Here is a 19,114-nt window from a genome sequence, read left to right as displayed (position 1 = left end):
GTCCCGGTTGGCCTGGCCAACCGCGACTAAAGGCCCTCGGGCACCTTTAGTCGCGGTTGGCCTGGCCAACCGCGACTAAAGCCCCCCACGTGCACCGGCTGGCCACCGAGCGCCCTGGGCCCAGGCCTTTGGTCGCGGTTCGCCTCCCGAACCGCGACTAAAGGTCCCATTAGTCGCGGTTCCTACAGCTTCGCGACTTATGGGGCTCACCGGAAGCCTGTTTTTCTACCAGTGGATAGGATAAGCTTGTCCCACAAAAAGAACTGAAATAACCAGCTTTCCTTGGTCACTAAGATCATTTATCATATCTTGAAGAAAATCCGCTCCTTCTACAAAAAGCAGAGGTGACAACGGATCACCCTGTCGAACTTCCCTTTTGCAAAAAAAAATCTTCTCTGGCACACCATTGAGAAGTACAACTGATGTAGCTAATGACATATTATTTTCAATCAAATTCAGCCAAATATCATTGAAACCTTTCCTCCGAAGAAGTTGTAGAATTGCTTTATGTTCAATCATATCGAAAGCCTTTTCAAAGTTCAGTTTCATAATTATTGTGCCCTTCGCTGAAGGTTTGCAATGATGCAAGTAGTCGAAAGACCAAGCGAGACTGTCTTGGATTGATCAAGGCTTGATGAAATCATACTGGTTTTTATGTACTAAATCAATATTTTTGGCTTGCAAACGATTTGGACGGAGCTTTGCGAGCAGCTTAAGAGCTGAGTTGAGGAGAGAAATGGGACGAAAATCATTGGGAGTTTCAGGTGAAGCTTTCTTTGTGATCAAAGTAATAAGTGAATCATTCAAGAACTTTAAAGAGATATTATGCTCGTTAAATTCTTGACATAAGAAATAAAAGTCATGTTTTATAATGTGCCAACAACTCTTCATAAACTTGCCATTAAATCTCCACTGGTAAACTGGAAATCACCATATCTATCTCTTGTTCTAAAAATGGCACTGAGAGGGAGGCAAGATCATGGCCAGGTTGCACCAGATTTTAAATCTCTGATGGAATAGCTGATTCTATACACTTCCCAATCCCGTCTTTGAAAGAGTGCCATAGGAATGCCGCTTTTGCCTCGTGATCTACCACTTCTGAGCCATAAAAAAAAACTTCCGAGCCATCAAGTAAAGTGAGTCTAGCAATGTTATTTTGCCTGTATCTGACCGTGGCCAATGGAGTGAAAAAAAAGAGGTGTTCTCATCTCCTAACTTTGCCCACCTGATCATGCACCTACTTTTCCGAAGGTCTTGCTTGCACAGTAAAACATTGTTTAGTTTATTCTTGATTTTATTCCTTAAATTCCATTCTGTTATGTGCAAAGACCGCTACTCTTCGATCTCATCCATCATAAGGATCACTGAATTACAATTTGCAATCACTGCATCCATGTCTGAGATGTTTCCTTTCCATCGTTTAAGTGCCTTTCTCAGCAACTTGAATTTCTGCGAAATCACCCGAGCACTTCCATGGCATTGCATTGACCATATGTTCTGCACCACCTCAAAGAAACCTGGCCTTCGGGGATTGAATAATTTTCAAAGCGAAACACTGCTGCCTTGGGTACCTTGGAATCTATCTTAACCACACAGGGGATGTGATCCGAGATAGGCCTTGAGTGTTCAGATGTGTGATCGTCCAGTTTGGCGTGGTGAAAAACCAGTCCAGTCGAGCTGCTCTAAAAGTGGATCTTCCTGCATGTTACTCCAAGTGTAAAACCGGCCCTTTATTGGCAGCTCCACCAGACCCAAGTGACTGATTATTTCATTGAAAGTGAAAATGTCATTTAGGTTGGCTCCATCCTTGTTTCTATTTTCCACAGACCGGTAAAAGTTAAAATCACCGACGAATAACCAATGTTGCTCAGCAGGTATATCTAGATTCATGAGCCAACTGACAAACTCAGATCTGCAAGGTTCCTCAATGGACCATAAACATTTACCAAATTCCATGCAAAAGAATCAGCGGTAGAAATAAAATCCATCACAACAACAAACGATTCTTGCATACGGATAGAACTAGTGAAAAGATTGATATTCCATAGCACTAATAAACCACTTGAAGCACCAACTGATGGAACACAAATAGAGTGATTGAAACGACGAGGTGCAAATTTACGGATAGTAAAACTGAGATCGCTTAGTCTCTTGCAAACAGACAACATAAGCCCCACTTTCTTCAAGTTTGTCACGGAGTACCGGGGATTTATACTCAGCATTAACGCCTCCAATGTTCCAATTAAACACGCTCCAGAAGTTTTTATTATTAGAAGAACAAGGCTGCATTGCAAAAGGAGAATTGAGCACGTGGACGACGAAGGTTTTCTTCAGTTAGATCGGCTGACTCCACTTGGCACTGCTCAATACCGATCTTTTGCATCATCTTGATTTGCATCACGTACATCAGGTGTGGGTCAGTGGGTGCAAGTTGCACAGAGGAAGGCTTTCTGCGAGATGGCTAATTAGGTAAGGGCATTTCAATATAACCACACCTGAAGTGGGATCGGATGTAGGCAGAAATTCGGGGAAGATGTGATACCATGTTCTTGTTTTGGGATGAAGTATACCCCGATTGTGGGGTTCGGGTACGTGTTATCTTAGGTGAGAAGGGCCCTCACCGTGGCTACACATGCTATGTTAGTTCGGTATACTACACCGTACCCAATTCGTATAGGAAACGGTATACAAATCTAACACATCTTTGATTGAATTCCAAGATGTATAACAATCCAAGATGCCTTATTTTTTTCATGCATGCAAGTTTTTAACAGATATATCCTCAAGGTGAGATTGGTACGGTGGTGGAAGCGGGATTGTGCATCTTTGGTTGAACCGAGAAGAACATAGTGGTGAGCATCTTATATAGATGGGAATTTCCGTATTGTATGTTGTTGGCTATTTACTTCGTTGAATTCCTTCATCGAGAAGAATATCTCATAAGAACCTAAGACATAACTTTGAAGGCCGTAGGAAGAATAAACGTTTCATGTTATTGTTGTGGTGTGGTGATGCAAGCGACACGAAAAGATTTAAATTTGCAATGGTAATTTCATTTTATTTTTATTTTTCTTAGTACTTGGAGTATTATTTATCACTGGCTCATCTGAATTGACTAGCGCTTTGTGCCTTTGTAAATGGAGTCCGCCGATAGTATAACAAGTTTAATTCTGGCTATGAGATGCATATAAGATGAAACAATGACCAGAGCACAACCAGAAGCAACAACTCAATCTCAAAAATAAAGACCTACTACATAGATTTGTTCAGAAAGAATGACAATTTACTACTTCAGAATGAGCCACATGGCTTCCCTGTATACCTTGGTTATCTGCTTTTATTGCCTTATTAATTTGCACTCCACACCTGGGCCAAATCGCCTCAACACATGTCCTTGTGGCGGATTGGAGCTATGACGGGCTGGGGGATGAGCCAGGTGCACATCTCGTTGTCCCATCCTTTAGGCAGCCACTGAATGAACTTTGTGGTGTTGTTCATGAGATTATACCTGAACACGCCACGTCGCTTATGCGGCAGGCAAGTGCCCTTATCATTGTCGTACAAGAAGTAGACGAAGCCGCCGGCGGTCATGCCCAGCCGTGAGGCGTCCACGGCAAAGCTGTTGGGCCAACCCAGGAACAAGACGCGGTCGGCTAGGCTTGCGCCTTTCTTGGGCACCCATCGCCGAACCGGAGCCTCCTCAAGAGAGTGCACAAACACCGAGAGAGCGCGGGTGAGGCCTCGGACGCCCCTCCTATAACAGTAAGGGTAATCCACGCTGATGTGCACCGACGCCCACAGAAGCTCGCCCCGGGACTCCAGCACATGGCTGTACTCATAGAAGTAGCCATCCTCGTCGAGCGGCAATGAGGACGGCCGTAGGACCTGCAGGAATTCCTCGCCGGCGGTGGACGGAGGAGTCGTGGTCGTGGTCAGGGGGACGACTACTTGCCACAGGCTGCGCTCCACGGTGACAAGGATCTTGCCAGCGTGATACGCGACACAGTACTCGCCGTAGTAGGGGGAGTCCATGGTCCTCTTGACGACTGTCCACTCCTTGTCGCCGGGACGAAAGAGCGCGGCCCTGACGTTGGCCGTCTGGCCCTCGCTGTAGCTGTTGCCGTGTTTGGTGTACACAAGGACGGTGCCGTCGTTGTAGATGATGCCGTTGGGATTATCCTCCTCCCATTGGCCATCACGAAAGGCAGGCAAGCTGGCCATGGCTGTTCCGGTGAGAGCGTCGTGGAGGGTTGGGCCGGCGGGGGAATTAGAGGTGAAGTAGCAGACCCCCGTGCCATCGGCCCTGGTCACCCAGTTCCTCGCAGTGCCAGGTATTGGCGACGGCGCAAGGTAGCTGGACTTCTTGGAGAAGACGAATCTGAGCTTGAGGTAGTAGTCGCCCGTCTCGTTGGGCGCCAGGAGCCATGGCTGGAACTGATCGCTCGTCGTCTTCCTCGCGAAAGATGGGTCGTGTGTGCTGCGCCATGGCTTGCAGACCGCGTGGAACCGGACGAAGTCGGTGCTGTCGTGCAGGCGGCTCGAGATCTCGTGGAGAAGCTCCGGCGGGAGGTCTGGCCACCGACTCCGGAGCATGGCGGCGCGCAGGTTGCAGATCGAGATGCAAAAATATCCACCACCGTTTGTTGGAGATCTCGGTCAATTTTATACTATATAGTTGGCTCCTGACTTACAGGTATTTCTGTTACGGATAAAACTTACGGAATGAGGTGGAATCAGCGGGTTGGTACGTTTAGATTTTTTACGATCTCTAATTATAGGCCGATGATCTCCTGCCTTTTCTCCACGTAATCCCGCGGTACGTACACAAAGCTAACATACGTACTCCATACGTAGGCAGAATTTGGTGCTATTTCACGGAACAGGGTGTATATACACACACATATTACCAGCCTATACAAACAAACACGAGACCATACAATTATTTTTTAAAAATACTATATGCCTATACAAACAAACACGAGACCAGACTAGATGTCATCAATTTGCAGTGATTCCGGAAACTAATATGACCGTTGGGTGCCCGTTTGGCGACACGGGTGGCGATCTCGCGCCACCCAAACGCCGGCAACGGTGTCGACGGCTAGTGAAGTCTTCTGCTCGCCCGAGCGGTTCAGCAGGAGCCGTTTCTGGATGCTGCAGTCTGAGGACGACGAAGATGATGGAGGACAAGAAGGGGAAGAGGACGGGGATGGAGATGGAGTTTCGTCTGCAGGGGTCAGAGATAGATCGGTAAGCTATCTGTGTCACACTCCATCGCCGGTGAGTGATGCGGATCTCGTTGAGGGTTCGTCAGAGTTGACCCGACGTCATCTTAAGCGGATTAAGCGACGGGATGGTCAGCGCATCGCGGCCAAAGCGGCGCTGCACTTCTCCACCTACGAAGGTATGATCTCGTCTCCGTCTACGTCGTTGGGAAAACAAATAAAATCGCCCTGTTTGCAAGGCATTACCGGTGATTGAGCCCACTGTTTTTCTTGATGGTAACATGGAGGGGTGGACTGTCGTTCGTCGGCGACGTTGGTCGCCGGCGTCCGATGCCAAAGTCAAAGATCCGAGGAAGAAGGAGATTTCAAATTGTCGTGTTGTGGGCCTCGTCGGGTTGCGGGCTTGTGCCAATAGCAGGTCATGTTCCTCTGGCCCAATTCGGATGCGACAGAGAGGCTCGTGTGCCGATCGATCGGACGCAGATCGGGGTCCCAGGCTCGTGAAGGTCGGAGACACTGTCGCTGGACATGCGTTCCGAAATTTGTTAGGTTTAGCCTGGAGGAAGTGTGACACTGCGGCTCCTGTCGTTCGGCGGTGCCGTGTCGAGGTCACGATGAATGGTGACGGCGACCGGGGGGGGCTTCAATCCAGGGCGTGGTCGCTTCAACCCTGCAAGAGGTGGCTATGGCGGCGGCCGTGGCGGGTATGGCAATGCCCAAGGCGCATTCATTCCGTGGGGACGCCACAGTCAAGGACCTGGCCGCGGCGGTGCTGGGTACGGAGCAGGCTGGGGACAACAAGGTAATGGCTATGCTGGTTTTGGAGGGGGGCCGTGATTTCGTTCATGGCGAATCCAGTGGCTCGTTGGGCACAGATGTTGGTCAACACAATGGGAATTGGCACAACTCTAATGTTGGTTTTCAAAGAGGGGGCAATTTCAACGGCAACAACAATCATTTTGGTTATTGAGGGATCCAACAAAGGTGGAATACAGGATGAAGTGGTACTTATGTGCATCGGCCTCGTGTACAGGAGACGGAGAGAGTTACACGGAGCGGCATTGATGCTGACTTCCTATAGAAAACGGTGCAGGTAGTGGTTGCGGCTGTTACGGTGGCTACAAAGGCAAGTGAACCACCGGTAGTGCAAGTCCATGCGGCTACTGTAATGCATGATGCTGGAGTGGTTGATTGTCAGCATGTGGGGGCGCCGGTTGCGGTGCCAAATCCTACGGTACAACAGCAGAAGGTGACGGCCCAGGTGATCCCAGAGGGTAATGAAATTGCAGCAAAAGGTAAAGAGAATGAGGGCCAGGGTCCTCCAAAGAGGAAGAAGGAGGATAAAGCTGGTTGTTTTCGTTGTAAGAAGCCTGGACATTACATTGATGATTGTCCTACGCCTTTTTGTGACATTTGTGAGTCAATCCATCATGCCACCCTAGCTTGTCACCTGTTGAATGCCCCAAAACCAATAGCTACTCTTCATGGTTATGCAAATGAGGCACTCATGTTCTTTGATCTTCCATGTGGTGTTTTTAAAGCCAAGGCAGAAAATCCCAATTTGGCTAAAGTGATAGTTGATGGTGCTGTTTTGACTATACCAGAGATTATTGAACAACTCAAGAAGATTGTACCACCTGAGAAGTTCAACTTGGAAGTCTTTCATCTCAAGGGTAATATATTCAGAGTTAAGCTCCCTAGTAAGCAAGAGGTCCAGAGATTGAAGAATTTTGGCACATATATTTGTACCGATAGAAATTCTTGTTTGACTTTTGAATTCTGGTCATCAGTGGAGGAGCCTCTGTACATGCTACCAGAGGTCTGGGTTCGAGTTTCAGGTTTGCCATCGGATATTAGATCGGATTACCTATCCTTATGGGTAGTAGGAACTTTATTTGGCAAGACTCTCGATGTTGATATGGCTTATATTCGTAAAAATAAAATGCTTAGGACCAAGATTGGATGTCTTGATCATAAACTTATCCTACCAGATAGTGGAAATCGATGATCAGTCTCAAGAAGTTAACATGGTGGATGCAAATAATGGTTTTGATGGAAATGATGGTGCAAGTCAGGAAAAAGGGAAGAATGGAGGAGGCCATGATATGGACATGGACAACAAAGGAAATGATATGGATCTGGCATCTAAAGATAATGAACAAGATGCTTCGAGTATGCATAATGGAGTTGATGGAATGCAAGAGCAATTGTGTAATTTAGATGCTATTCAGATGGGGACAATGCATGTAAAACTTGCCCCTCCAGGTATTCTTTCCGATGCAAAAAATTTGAACAAAAAAGAGCAATTTTACACCTCATTATCTCATGTTGAATTTCTTGCACTAAATGACGAAGCTGGGTCGGTCTTTCATGCAGATTCGTTGTCCAGAGGATCAGCCTCAGGATCTGGCATTGTCGGAGCTCGGAAGGTGGGACAGCAGCCTGCCAATGGGCAGGTGCTGCCCGCTGCTCAGCTGGCGCAACATGCAACCAATGGGGAGAAGCCGCTGCATGCTGGCCGATAGCCACTGCATCGCTTGCCTATCCCCTTTGGCGCCCTGTTACCTGTGGCTATGTCTCATGCGCGTGACAGCCAGGCAGGATCGGTCGGCCACCTTGGAGCGGTCATGTGCAGGCGGGAGGCTGGCGTGGGATATTCTGTGGTGCGGAAGGAGCGTCTGTTGGCTGCGGCTATGTCGCCTGTGCCGCAGATGATCCGGACGACAGATGCATGCGGGCCAGGACTGGGCACGTTCGCCAGTGCCAATCATTTGCCAATGATTTGTACTGCTGTTCTAGGTGTGGCAGTAGCTGATGTGTCGGAGAGATTTGCTATGCATGACAATGGTGTGGGCAAGGGTATGACTTCTATTCCAAATGATGAAAAAAAACATGTTGTTGATATGGGGGATTTTCAGCAATGTGATTTAGATTTTACTTCCAACCCTTTACATAATGAGGATGATTATTATAATGCAGGTTTGGGTAAGGGAGGCACTACAGATAAGGTCTTGTTACCTGCAAGGGGGATCTTTCTAACATGGGCCTTCAGGACTCGGTAGGGATTGCCTCATATCCAATGTGTGTTGATAAGTCTCCAGTTAATTCGTGGACCTCTCCAAAGACTGCAAAATCTACTATTTGATTATCTCTAATAGAATATCCATCTGAAAATATGTCAGTTCATCCTACTATGGAGGAGGTTATTGCTTCTGGGGGAATTCCTAAGACTTCGTTAGGTGTGAGGACTAGTGCTATACTGGGTTGCCACCCTGGTGTGGATATGCCCCATATGGAGAAGACAATAATGAATGCACAGTTGAGGGATATTTCTTCTAGTGCATGTAAGCCTTTGCCTCCTAAATTTTATATTGTTAATATACCTGATTCTGAAATTATTCATAAGGCGGGTCGTTTGGGTATATCCTTAGGTCAATCCAAAGTGGAGGTAGTAAAATCTATTAAAGGAATTAAGTTGTTAGAAGAGGAACGAATTTTAACAATTTTGCAAAAGAATGTGGATGAGAATGTGAATAAGGAGGAAGATCATTCGACTCTTATGATGTCTAAAGTTTCTACCCTGTGTGAAGATTTGATTGAGGATGATGGTATCCCACTGGACTTAGATGATCAGTTGGAACATCTAAAGCCGGTAGCTAAGGAAAAGAGAACTAGGGTGAGAAAATCTTATGATACAAATAATATTCGTAAAAGTACTAGGAGAAGAATTAAAAGACTGTTTTCATAATGCAGAATCTAAAAAGAATGAATTGGAATCCTGGTGGTTTTGGGGATATGATACGTCTCCGACGTATCGATAATTTCTTATGTTCCATGCCACATTATTGATGTTATCTACATGTTTTATGCACACTTTATGTCATATTCGTGCATTTTCTGGAACTAACCTATTAACAAGATGCCGAAGTGCCAGTTGCTGTTTTCTGCTGTTTTTGGTTTCAGAAATCCTAGTAAGGAAATATTCTCGGAATTGGACGAAATCAACGCCCAGGGGCCTATTTTTCTACGAAGCTTCCAGAAGTCCGAAGACGAAACGAAGTGGGGCCACAGGGTGCCCAAACCCTAGGGCGGCGCGGCCCCCCCTGGCCGCGCCGGCCTATGGTGTGGGGCCCCTGTGCCCCCTCCTGACTTGCCCTTCCGCCTACTTAAAGCCTCCGTGACGAAACCCCCAGTACCGAGAGCCACGATACGGAAAACCTTACTGAGACGCCGCCACCGCCGATCCCATCTCGGGGGATCCAGGAGATCGCCTCCGGCACCCTGCCGGAGAGGGGATTCATCTCCCGGAGGACTCTACACCGCCATGGTCGCCTCCGGTGTGATGTGTGAGTAGTCTACCCCTGGACTATGGGTCCATAGCAGTAGCTAGATGGTTGTCTTCTCCCCATTGTGCTATCATTGTCGGATCTTGTGAGCTGCCTAACATGATCAAGATCATCTATCTGTAATTCTATATGTTGCGTTTGTTGGGATCCGATGAATAGAGAATACTTGTTATGTTGATTATCAAAGTTATATCTATGTGTTGTTTATGATCTTGCATGCTCTCCGTTACTAGTAGATGCTCTGGCCAAGTAGATGCTTGTAACTCCAAGAGGGAGTATTTATGCTCGATAGTGGGTTCATGCCTGCATTGACACAGGACAGTGACAGAAAGTTCTAAGGTTGTGTTGTGCTGTTGCCACTAGGGATAAAACATTGATGCTATGTCTAAGGATGTAGTTGTTGATTACATTACGCACCATACTTAATGCAATTGTCTGTTGCTTTGCAACTTAATACTGGAGGGGGTTCGGATGATAACCTGAAGGTGGACTTTTTAGGCATAGATGCAGTTGGATGGCGGTCTATGTACTTTGTCGTAATGCCCAATTAAATCTCACTATACTCATCATGATATGTATGTGCATGGTCATGCTCTCTTTATTTGTCAATTGCCCAACTGTAATTTGTTCACCCAACATGCTGTTTGTCTTATGGGAGAGACACCTCTAGTGAACTGTGGACCCCGGTCCAATTCTCTTTACTGAAATACAATCTACTGCAATACTATTTTACTGTTTTCTGCAAACAATCATCTTCCACACAATACGGTTAATCCTTTGTTACAGCAAGCCGGTGAGATTGACAACCTCACTGTTTCGTTGGGGCAAAGTACTTTGGTTGTGTTGTGCAGGTTCCACGTTGGCGCCGGAATCCCTGGTGTTGCGCCGCACTACATCCCGCCGCCATCAACCTTCAACGTGCTTCTTGGCTCCTCCTGGTTCGATAAACCTTGGTTTCTTTCTGAGGGAAAACTTGCTGCTGTGCGCATCATACCTTCCTCTTGGGGTTCCCAACGAACGTGTGAGTTACACGCCATCAAGCTAGATTTCTGGCGCCGTTGCCGGGGAGATCAAGACACGCTGCAAGGGGAGTCTCCACTTCTCAATCTCTTTACTTTGTTTTTGTCTTGCTTAGTTTTATTTACTACTTTGATTGCTGCACTAAATCAAAATACAAAAAAATTAGTTGCTAGTTTTACTTTATTTGCTATCTTGTTTGCTATATCAAAAACACAAAAAAAATTAGTTACTTGCATTTACTTTATCTAGTTTGCTTAATTTACTGTTGCTAAAATGGCCAACCCTGAAAATACTAAGTTGTGTGACTTCACAACCACAAATAATAATGATTTCTTATGCACACCTATTGCTCCACCTGCTACTACAGCAGAATTCTTTGAAATTAAACCTGCTTTACTGAATCTTGTTATGCGAGAGCAATTTTCTGGTGTTAGTTCTGATGATGCTGCTGCCCATCTTAATAATTTTGTTGAACTATGTTAAATGCAAAAATATAAAGATGTAGATGGTGACATTATAAAATTAAAATTGTTCCCTTTCTCATTAAGAGGAAGAGCTAAAGATTGGTTGCTATCTCTGCCTAAGAATAGTATTGATTCATGGACTAAATGCAAGGATGCTTTTATTGGTAGATATTATCCCCCTGCTAAAATTATATCTTTGAGGAGTAGCATAATGAATTTTAAACAATTAGATACTGAACATGTTGCTCAAGCTTGGGAAAGAATGAAATCTTTGGTTAAAAATTGCCCAACCCATGGACCGACTACTTGGATGATCATCCAAACCTTCTATGCAGGACTAAATTTTTCTTCGCGGAATTTATTGGATTCAACTGCTGGAGGTACCTTTATGTCCATCACTCTTGGTGAAGCAACAAAGCTTCTTGATAATATGATGATCAACTACTCTGAATGGCACACGGAAAGAGCTCCACAAGGTAAGAAGGTAAATTCTGTCGAAGAAACCTCTTCCTTGAGTGATAAGATTGATGCTATTATGTCTATGCTTGTGAATGATAGGACTAATATTGATCCTAATAATGTTCCATTAGCTTCATTGGTTGCACAAGAAGAACATGTTGATGTGAACTTCATTAAAAATAGTAATTTCAACAACAATGCTTACCGGAACAATTCTAGTAACAACTATAGGCCATATCCTTATAATAATGGAAACGGCTATGGTAATTCTTATGGGAATTTTTACAACAATAATAGGAGTTCACCCTCTGGACTTGAAGCCATGCTTAAAGAATTTATTAGTACACAAACTGCTTTTAACAAATCTGTTGAAGAAAAGCTTGGGAAAATTGATATACTTGCTTCTAAAGTCGATAGTCTTGCTGTTGATGTTGATCTTTTGAAATTGAAAGTTATGCCTAATGTGAATCATCATAATAAAATTGTTACTACAGCAAATGCCATTCAAGTTAGAATTAATGAGAATATAAGATTAATGGATGAACTGCGTGCTAGGTGGGATAGAGAAGAAAATGAAAAACTAGCTAAAGAGAAGAATGTAGCTAAAGTTTGGACTATTATCACCACTAGTAATGCTAATGCTATACATGTTGCTGCACCTCCTACTAATACTAATAAAATAATTGGTGTTAGCAATGTTTCCACTTCTAATGCAAAGCGCGAGAAACTGCCTGAAACTGCTAAAACTGCTGAAACTGCCTGTGATAAAGCTGCTGAAATTTTTTCCAACATTGGGGATGCTGATCCCATTGCTTTAGATTATAATGGTTTGAATTTTGATGATTGCCACATCTCTGAAGTTATAAAGTTCTTACAAAAACTTGCTAAAAGTCCTAATGCTAGTGCTATAAATTTGGCTTTCACACATCATATTACAAATGCTCTCATAAAAGCTAGAGAAGAGAAACTAGAGCGCGAAGCCTCTATTCCTAAAAAGCTAGAGGATGGTTGGGAGCCCATCATTAATATGAAGGTTAAAGATTTTGATTGTAATGCTTTATGTCATCTTGGTGCAAGTATTTCTGTTATGCCTAAGAAAATTTATGATATGCTTGACTTGCCACCGCTGAAAAATTGTTATTTGGATGTTAATATTGCTGATCATTCTACAAAGAAACCTTTGGAGAAAGTTGATAATGTTCATATTATGGTTAACAATAACCTTGTCCCCGTTGATTTTGTTGTCTTGGATATTGAATGCAATGCATCTTGCCCCATTATATTGGGAAGACCTTTTCTTCGAACCGTTGGTGCTACTATTGATATGAAGGAAGGTAATATTAAATATCAATTTCCTCTCAATAAAGGTATGGAACACTTCCCTAGAAAGAGAATGAAGGTACCTTTTGATTCTATTATGAGAACCAATTATGATGTTGACACTTCGTCTCTTGATAATACTTGATACACACTTTCTGCGCCTAGCTGAAAGGCGTTAAAGAAAAGCGCTTATGGGAGACAACCCATGTTTTTACCTACAGTACTTTGTTTTTATTTTGTGTCTTGGAAGTTGTTTACTACTGTAGCAACCTCTCCTTATCTTAGTTTTGTGTTTTGTTGTGCCAAGTTAAGCCGTTGATAGAAAAGTAAGTACTAGATTTGGATTACTGCGCAGTTCCAGATTTCTTTGCTGTCACGAATCTGGGTCTACCTCCCTGTAGGTAACTCAGAAAATTAAGCCAATTTACGTGCATGATCCTCAGATATGTACGCAACTTTCATTAAATTTGAGCATTTTCATTTGAGCAAGTCTGGTGCCATTTTAAAATTCGTCAATACGAGCTGTTCTGTTTTGACAGATTCTGCCTTATATTTCGCATTGCCTCTTTTGCTATGTTGGATGAATTTCTTTGATCCACTAATATCCAGTAGCATTATGCAATGTCCAGAAGTGTTAAGAATGATTGTGTCACCTCTGAATATGTTAATTTTTATTGTGCACTAACCCTCTAAAAAGTTGTTTCGAGTTTGGTGTGGAGGAAGTTTTCAAGGATCAAGAGAGGAGTATGATGCAACATGATCAAGGAGAGTGAAAGCTCTAAGCTTGGGGATGCCCCGGTGGTTCACCCCTGCATATTCTAAGAAGACTCAAGCGTCTAAGCTTGGGGATGCCCAAGGCATCCCCTTCTTCATCGACAACATTATCAGGTTCCTCCCCTGAAACTATATTTTTATTCCATCACATCTTATGTGCTTTGCTTGGAGCGTCGGTTTGTTTTTGTTTTTGCTTTTGTTTGAATAAAATGGATCCTAGAATTCACTTTATGGGAGAGAGACACGCTCCGCTGTAGCATATGGACAAGTATGTCCTTGGTTTCTACTCATAGTATTCATGGCGAAGTTGCTCCTTCGTTAAATTGTTATATGGTTGGAATTGGAAAATGATACATGTAGTAATTGCTATTAATGTCTTGGGTAATGTGATACTTGGCAATTGTTGTGCTCATGTTTAAGCTCTTGCATCATATGCTTTGCACCCATTAATGAAGAAATACATAGAGCATGCTAAAATTTGGTTTGCATATTTGGTTTCTCTAAGGTCTAGATAATTTCTAGTATTGAGTTTGAACAACAAGGAAGACGGTGTAGAGTCTTATAATGTTTTCAATATGTATTTTATGTGAGTTTTGCTGCACCGGTTCATCCTTGTGTTTGTTTCAAATAAGCCTTGCTAGCCTAAACCTTGTATCGAGAGGGAATACTTCTCATGCATCCAAAATACTTGAGCCAACCACTATGCCATTTGTGTCCACCATACCTACCTACTACATGGTATTTCTCCGCCATTCCAAAGTAAATTGCTTGAGTGCTACCTTTAAAATTCCATCATTCACCTTTGCAATATATAGCTCATGGGACAAATAGCTTAAAAACTATTGTGGTATTGAATATGTAATTATGCACTTTATCTCTTATTAAGTTGCTTGTTGTGCGATAACCATGTTCACTGGGGACGCCATCAACTATTCATTGTTGAATTTCATGTGAGTTGCTATGCATGTCCGTCTTGTCTGAAGTAAGAGAGATCTACCACCTTATGGTTAAGCATGCATATTGTTAGGGCCGCTAACTAAAGCCATGATCCATGGTGGAAGTTTCAGTTTTGGACAAATATCCTCAATCTCAAATGAGAAAATTATTAATTGTTGTTACATGCTTATGCATAAAAGAGGAGTCCATTATCTGTTGTCTATGTTTTCCCGGTATGGATGTCTAAGTTGAAGAATAATCAATAGCGAGAAATCCAATGCGAGCTTTCTCCTTAGACCTTTGTACAGGCGGCATAGAGGTACCCCTTTGTGACACTTGGTCAAAACATGTGCATTGTGATGATCCGGTAGTCCAAGCTAATTAGGACAAGGTGCGGGCACTATTAGTACACTATGCATGAGGCTTGCAACTTGTAAGATATAATTTACATGATACATATGCTTTATTACTACCGTTGACAAAATTGTTTCATGTTTTCAAAATCAAAGCTCTAGCACAAATATAGCAATCGATGCTTTTCCTCTATGGAGGACCATTCTTTTACTTTCAATGTTGAGTCAGTTCACCTATTTCTCTCCACCTCAAGAAGCAAACACTTGTGTGAACTGTGCATTGATTCCTACATATTTGCTTATTGCACTTATTATATTACTCTATGTTGACAATATCCATGAGATATACATGTTACAAGTTGAAAGCAACCGCTGAAACTTAATCTTCTTTTGTGTTGCTTCAATGCTTTTACTTTGAATTATTGCTTTATGAGTTAACTCTTATGCAAGACTTATTGATGCTTGTCTTGAAGTGCTATTCATGAAAAGTCTTTGCTATATGATTCACTTGTTTACTCATGTCACATACATTGTTTTGATCGCTGCATTCACTACATATGCTTTACAAATAGTATGATCAAGATTATGATGGCATGTCACTCCATAAATTATATGTGTTATCGTTTTACCTGCTCGGGACGAGCAGAACTAAGCTTGGGGATGCTGATACGTCTCCGACGTATCGATAATTTCTTATGTTCCATGCCACATTATTGATGTTATCTACATGTTTTATGCACACTTTATGTCATATTCGTGCATTTTCTGGAACTAACCTATTAACAAGATGCCAAAGTGCCGATTCTTTGTTTTCTGCTGTTTTTGGTTTCAGAAATCCTAGTAAGGAAATATTCTCGGAATTGGACGAAATCAACGCCCGGGGGCCTATTTTTCCACGAAGCTTCCGTAAGTCCGAAGACGAAGCGAAGTGGGGCCACAGTGGTGCCCAAACCCTAGGGCGGCGTGGCCCCCCCACGGCCGCGCCGGCCTATGGTGTGGGGCCCCGTGCCCCCTCCCCGACTTGCCCTTCTGCCTACTTAAAGCCTCCGTGACGAAACCCCCGGCATCGAGAGCCACGATACGGAAAACCCATCGAGACGCCGCCACCGCCGATCCCATCTCGGGGGATCCAGGAGATCGCCTCCGGCACCCTGCCGGAGAGGGGATTCATCTCCCGGAGGACTCTACACCGCCATGGTCGCCTCCGGTGTGATGTGTGAGTAGTCTACCCCTGGACTATGGGTCCATAGCAGTAGCTAGATGGTTGTCTTCTCCCCATTGTGCTATCATTGTCGGATCTTGTGAGCTGCCTAACATGATCAAGATCATCTATCTGTAATTCTATATGTTGCGTTTGTTGGGATCCGATGAATAGAGAATACTTGTTATGTTGATTATCAAAGTTATATCTATGTGTTGTTTATGATCTTGCATGCTCTCCGTTACTAGTAGATGCTCTGGCCAAGTAGATGCTTGTAACTCCAAGAGGGAGTATTTATGCTCGATAGTGGGTTCATGCCTCGCATTGACACACAGGACGATGTGAGAAAGTTCTAAGGTTGTGTTGTGCTGTTGCCACTAGGGATAAAACATTGATGCTATGTCTAAGGATGTAGTTGTTGATTACATTACGCACCATACTTAATGCAATTGTCTGTTGCTTTGCAACTTAATACTGGAGGGGGTTCGGATGATAACCTGAAGGTGGACTTTTTAGGCATAGATGCAGTTGGATGGCGGTCTATGTACTTTGTCGTAATGCCCAATTAAATCTCACTATACTCATCATGATATGTATGTGCATGGTCATGCTCTCTTTATTTGTCAATTGCCCAACTGTAATTTGTTCACCCAACATGCTGTTTGTCTTATGGGAGAGACACCTCTAGTGAACTGTGGACCCCGGTCCAATTCTCTTTACTGAAATACAATCTACTGCACATCTTGTTTTCTTGTTTTACGCAAACAATCATCTTCCACACAATACGGTTAATCCTTTGTTACAGCAAGCCGGTGAGATTGACAACCTCACTGTTTCGTTGGGGCAAAGTACTTTGGTTGTGTTGTGCAGGTTCCACGTTGGCGCCGGAATCCCTGGTGTTGCGCCGCACTACATCCCGCCGCCATCAACCTTCAACGTGCTTCTTGGCTCCTCCTGGTTCGATAAACCTTGGTTTCTTTCTGAGGGAAAACTTGCTGCTGTGCGCATCATACCTTCCTCTTGGGGTTCCCAATGAACGTGTGAGTTACACGCCATCAGGATACCGCTAAGCATTTGTTTGTTAAAGAGGCAATTATGGAACAAATATTAGATTTTGTAGCCTTATTGGGGACTGAAAGATCTAATTTCTCTATTCCTTTTTTGAATGAACTTGCTGCGGGATATAATTACTCTTGGTTATGTTTACCACCACATGGTCGATCTGGAGGTATTTTAGTTGGTATAAATTCAAACACGCTTGACATGCTAAAAGTGAGAACTGGAGATTTTTGTGTAAAGCTCCATATCAAGTGCAAAAGAGATGGTTTCGAATGGATTCTAGTGCCAGTCTATGGGGCTGCTCAAGACACACATAAAGCTGAATTCTTGGCGGAATTAGTCAAAATATGTGAGGCTGAAACATTACCTATGTTGGTAGGTGGTGATTTCAATATTATTCGAAAGCAAGAAGAAAATAATAATGATAATTTCAAAACTCGTTGGCCTTTTGTCTTCAATGCAATTATTGAACATTTGAACCTGCGGGAAATTGCTCTATCAGGGAGACAGTTTACGTGGGCGAGTCGTCGAGAGGAACCAAATTATGATAAGCTAGATAGAGTGCTTACCTCCATCTCTTGGGAACAAAAAATGTCCTTAGTCACTGTTCATGCCTTGACAAGGGTGGATTCTGATCATACACCCATTCTTATTGACACAGGGGTGAAAGCACATTTGGGTAATAAGCCAAAATTTTCCTTTGAGTTGCATTGGTTGCGAGAAGAAGGTTTTTTTGATATGATTGTGTTGATCGCCAAAACCCACCGGCGGGCAGCGGCCTGTCAACACGGTAGAGCCGGGAAGAGCCTAGAGCTGCGGCTGGCTGAGACCCCTCCGAGCGACGGCCCGCAATGCTCTTCTGGTCACACGCGGCGATGCGAAGTGCAAGGGCGTGCCACCTGACCTATACCTGGTCAGGAAGGTGATGGGGATGCCTCGCTTAGTTCCTGCATGGCATACACGTAAACATTAAATACGAGCCTCGATCGGCTCTCAGGTTATCCTGTGAATCGGCTCAAAGAGCCGATCCACCCATGATCCGTACGGGGTGCACGAATACTTGGTGATCCTGCTTGATCAAGATGAAGCTAATTAGATCTACGACGATTTAGGGTTTTCACCGCATAATCGGATCATCCTACTCCAGGTTGGGCCTCGCGGCCACGCACGGTGCTCATAAGCCGATCCTAAACAAGGCCAAAGAACCAACAATGATGTTGATCCGCGGAACATCCTGTTTAGGACTTGCGAACGCCACCCTACATGCCACTGGATCCTCCCCCCCTTTGTAAGGCCTAACTATTGCAGATATTAAACTAATCCTTGCATAACAAGGAGCAATCGTAACGGATCAGATCTACTAGATGATGAACAAGCAGGGTGCCGCCCCCACGCCTGAGATAGGCGTGAGGGCGGCTAGACATGCAAGGGTTGCACTACGTAAGCATGTTTATACGAAGAGCTATGCTAACCCTAACACATCTATGATAACTACGTTGCGCGCCATCAAAGACGCTTCAGTACGCGCAACGCATGAACAACGTGGAGCTTGTGCTGCCTAGATCGCAAGATGCGATCTAGGCAGCATGTCGCTTACCTGATTGAAACCCTCGAGTCGAAGGAGTTGGCGATGCGCCAAGATTGGTTTGTTTTGGGGTGAACGTTGTGTTGTTGTTTATTCCATAAACCCTAGATACATATTTATAGTCCAGCGGACTTTCTAACGTGGGAATATCCCACCGTGTGCGATACAAACTCTAAATCTTGATCTAAGATATAACCTACTACAATTAAAGATACACGGGCAAACTAGCCCAAATTCTCCGTGCAAGGCCGCTTCAGAGATCTTCCACGTGTAGTCCTCTAAGCCCATCTCTCTTACGGCCCACCTCTGGATTTGTCCAAAATCTGGTGATAACACATGCCCCCCCTGGTTTTGGAAATAATTTTTCCAAAA

At 44.0% G+C, this 19,114-nt stretch overlaps 1 protein-coding gene across 1 annotated transcript; it reads right to left on the bottom strand.

Annotated features, from left to right (window-relative positions):
* Window positions 1-3,381: 3,381 nt before the first annotated feature.
* LOC127340568 (F-box protein At2g26160-like) lies at window positions 3,382-4,593 on the bottom strand. Its single transcript, XM_051366307.1, has one exon. The coding sequence runs from the start codon at window positions 4,591-4,593 to the stop codon at window positions 3,382-3,384; it is 1,212 nt and encodes a 403-aa protein (XP_051222267.1).
* Between the last annotated feature and the right edge of the window lie 14,521 nt (window positions 4,594-19,114).

This window comes from Lolium perenne, chromosome 3, assembly GCF_019359855.2.
Source record: "Lolium perenne isolate Kyuss_39 chromosome 3, Kyuss_2.0, whole genome shotgun sequence".
Taxonomy (NCBI): Eukaryota; Viridiplantae; Streptophyta; class Magnoliopsida; order Poales; family Poaceae; genus Lolium; species Lolium perenne.
This window is presented reverse-complemented; position numbering and strand designations above follow the sequence as displayed.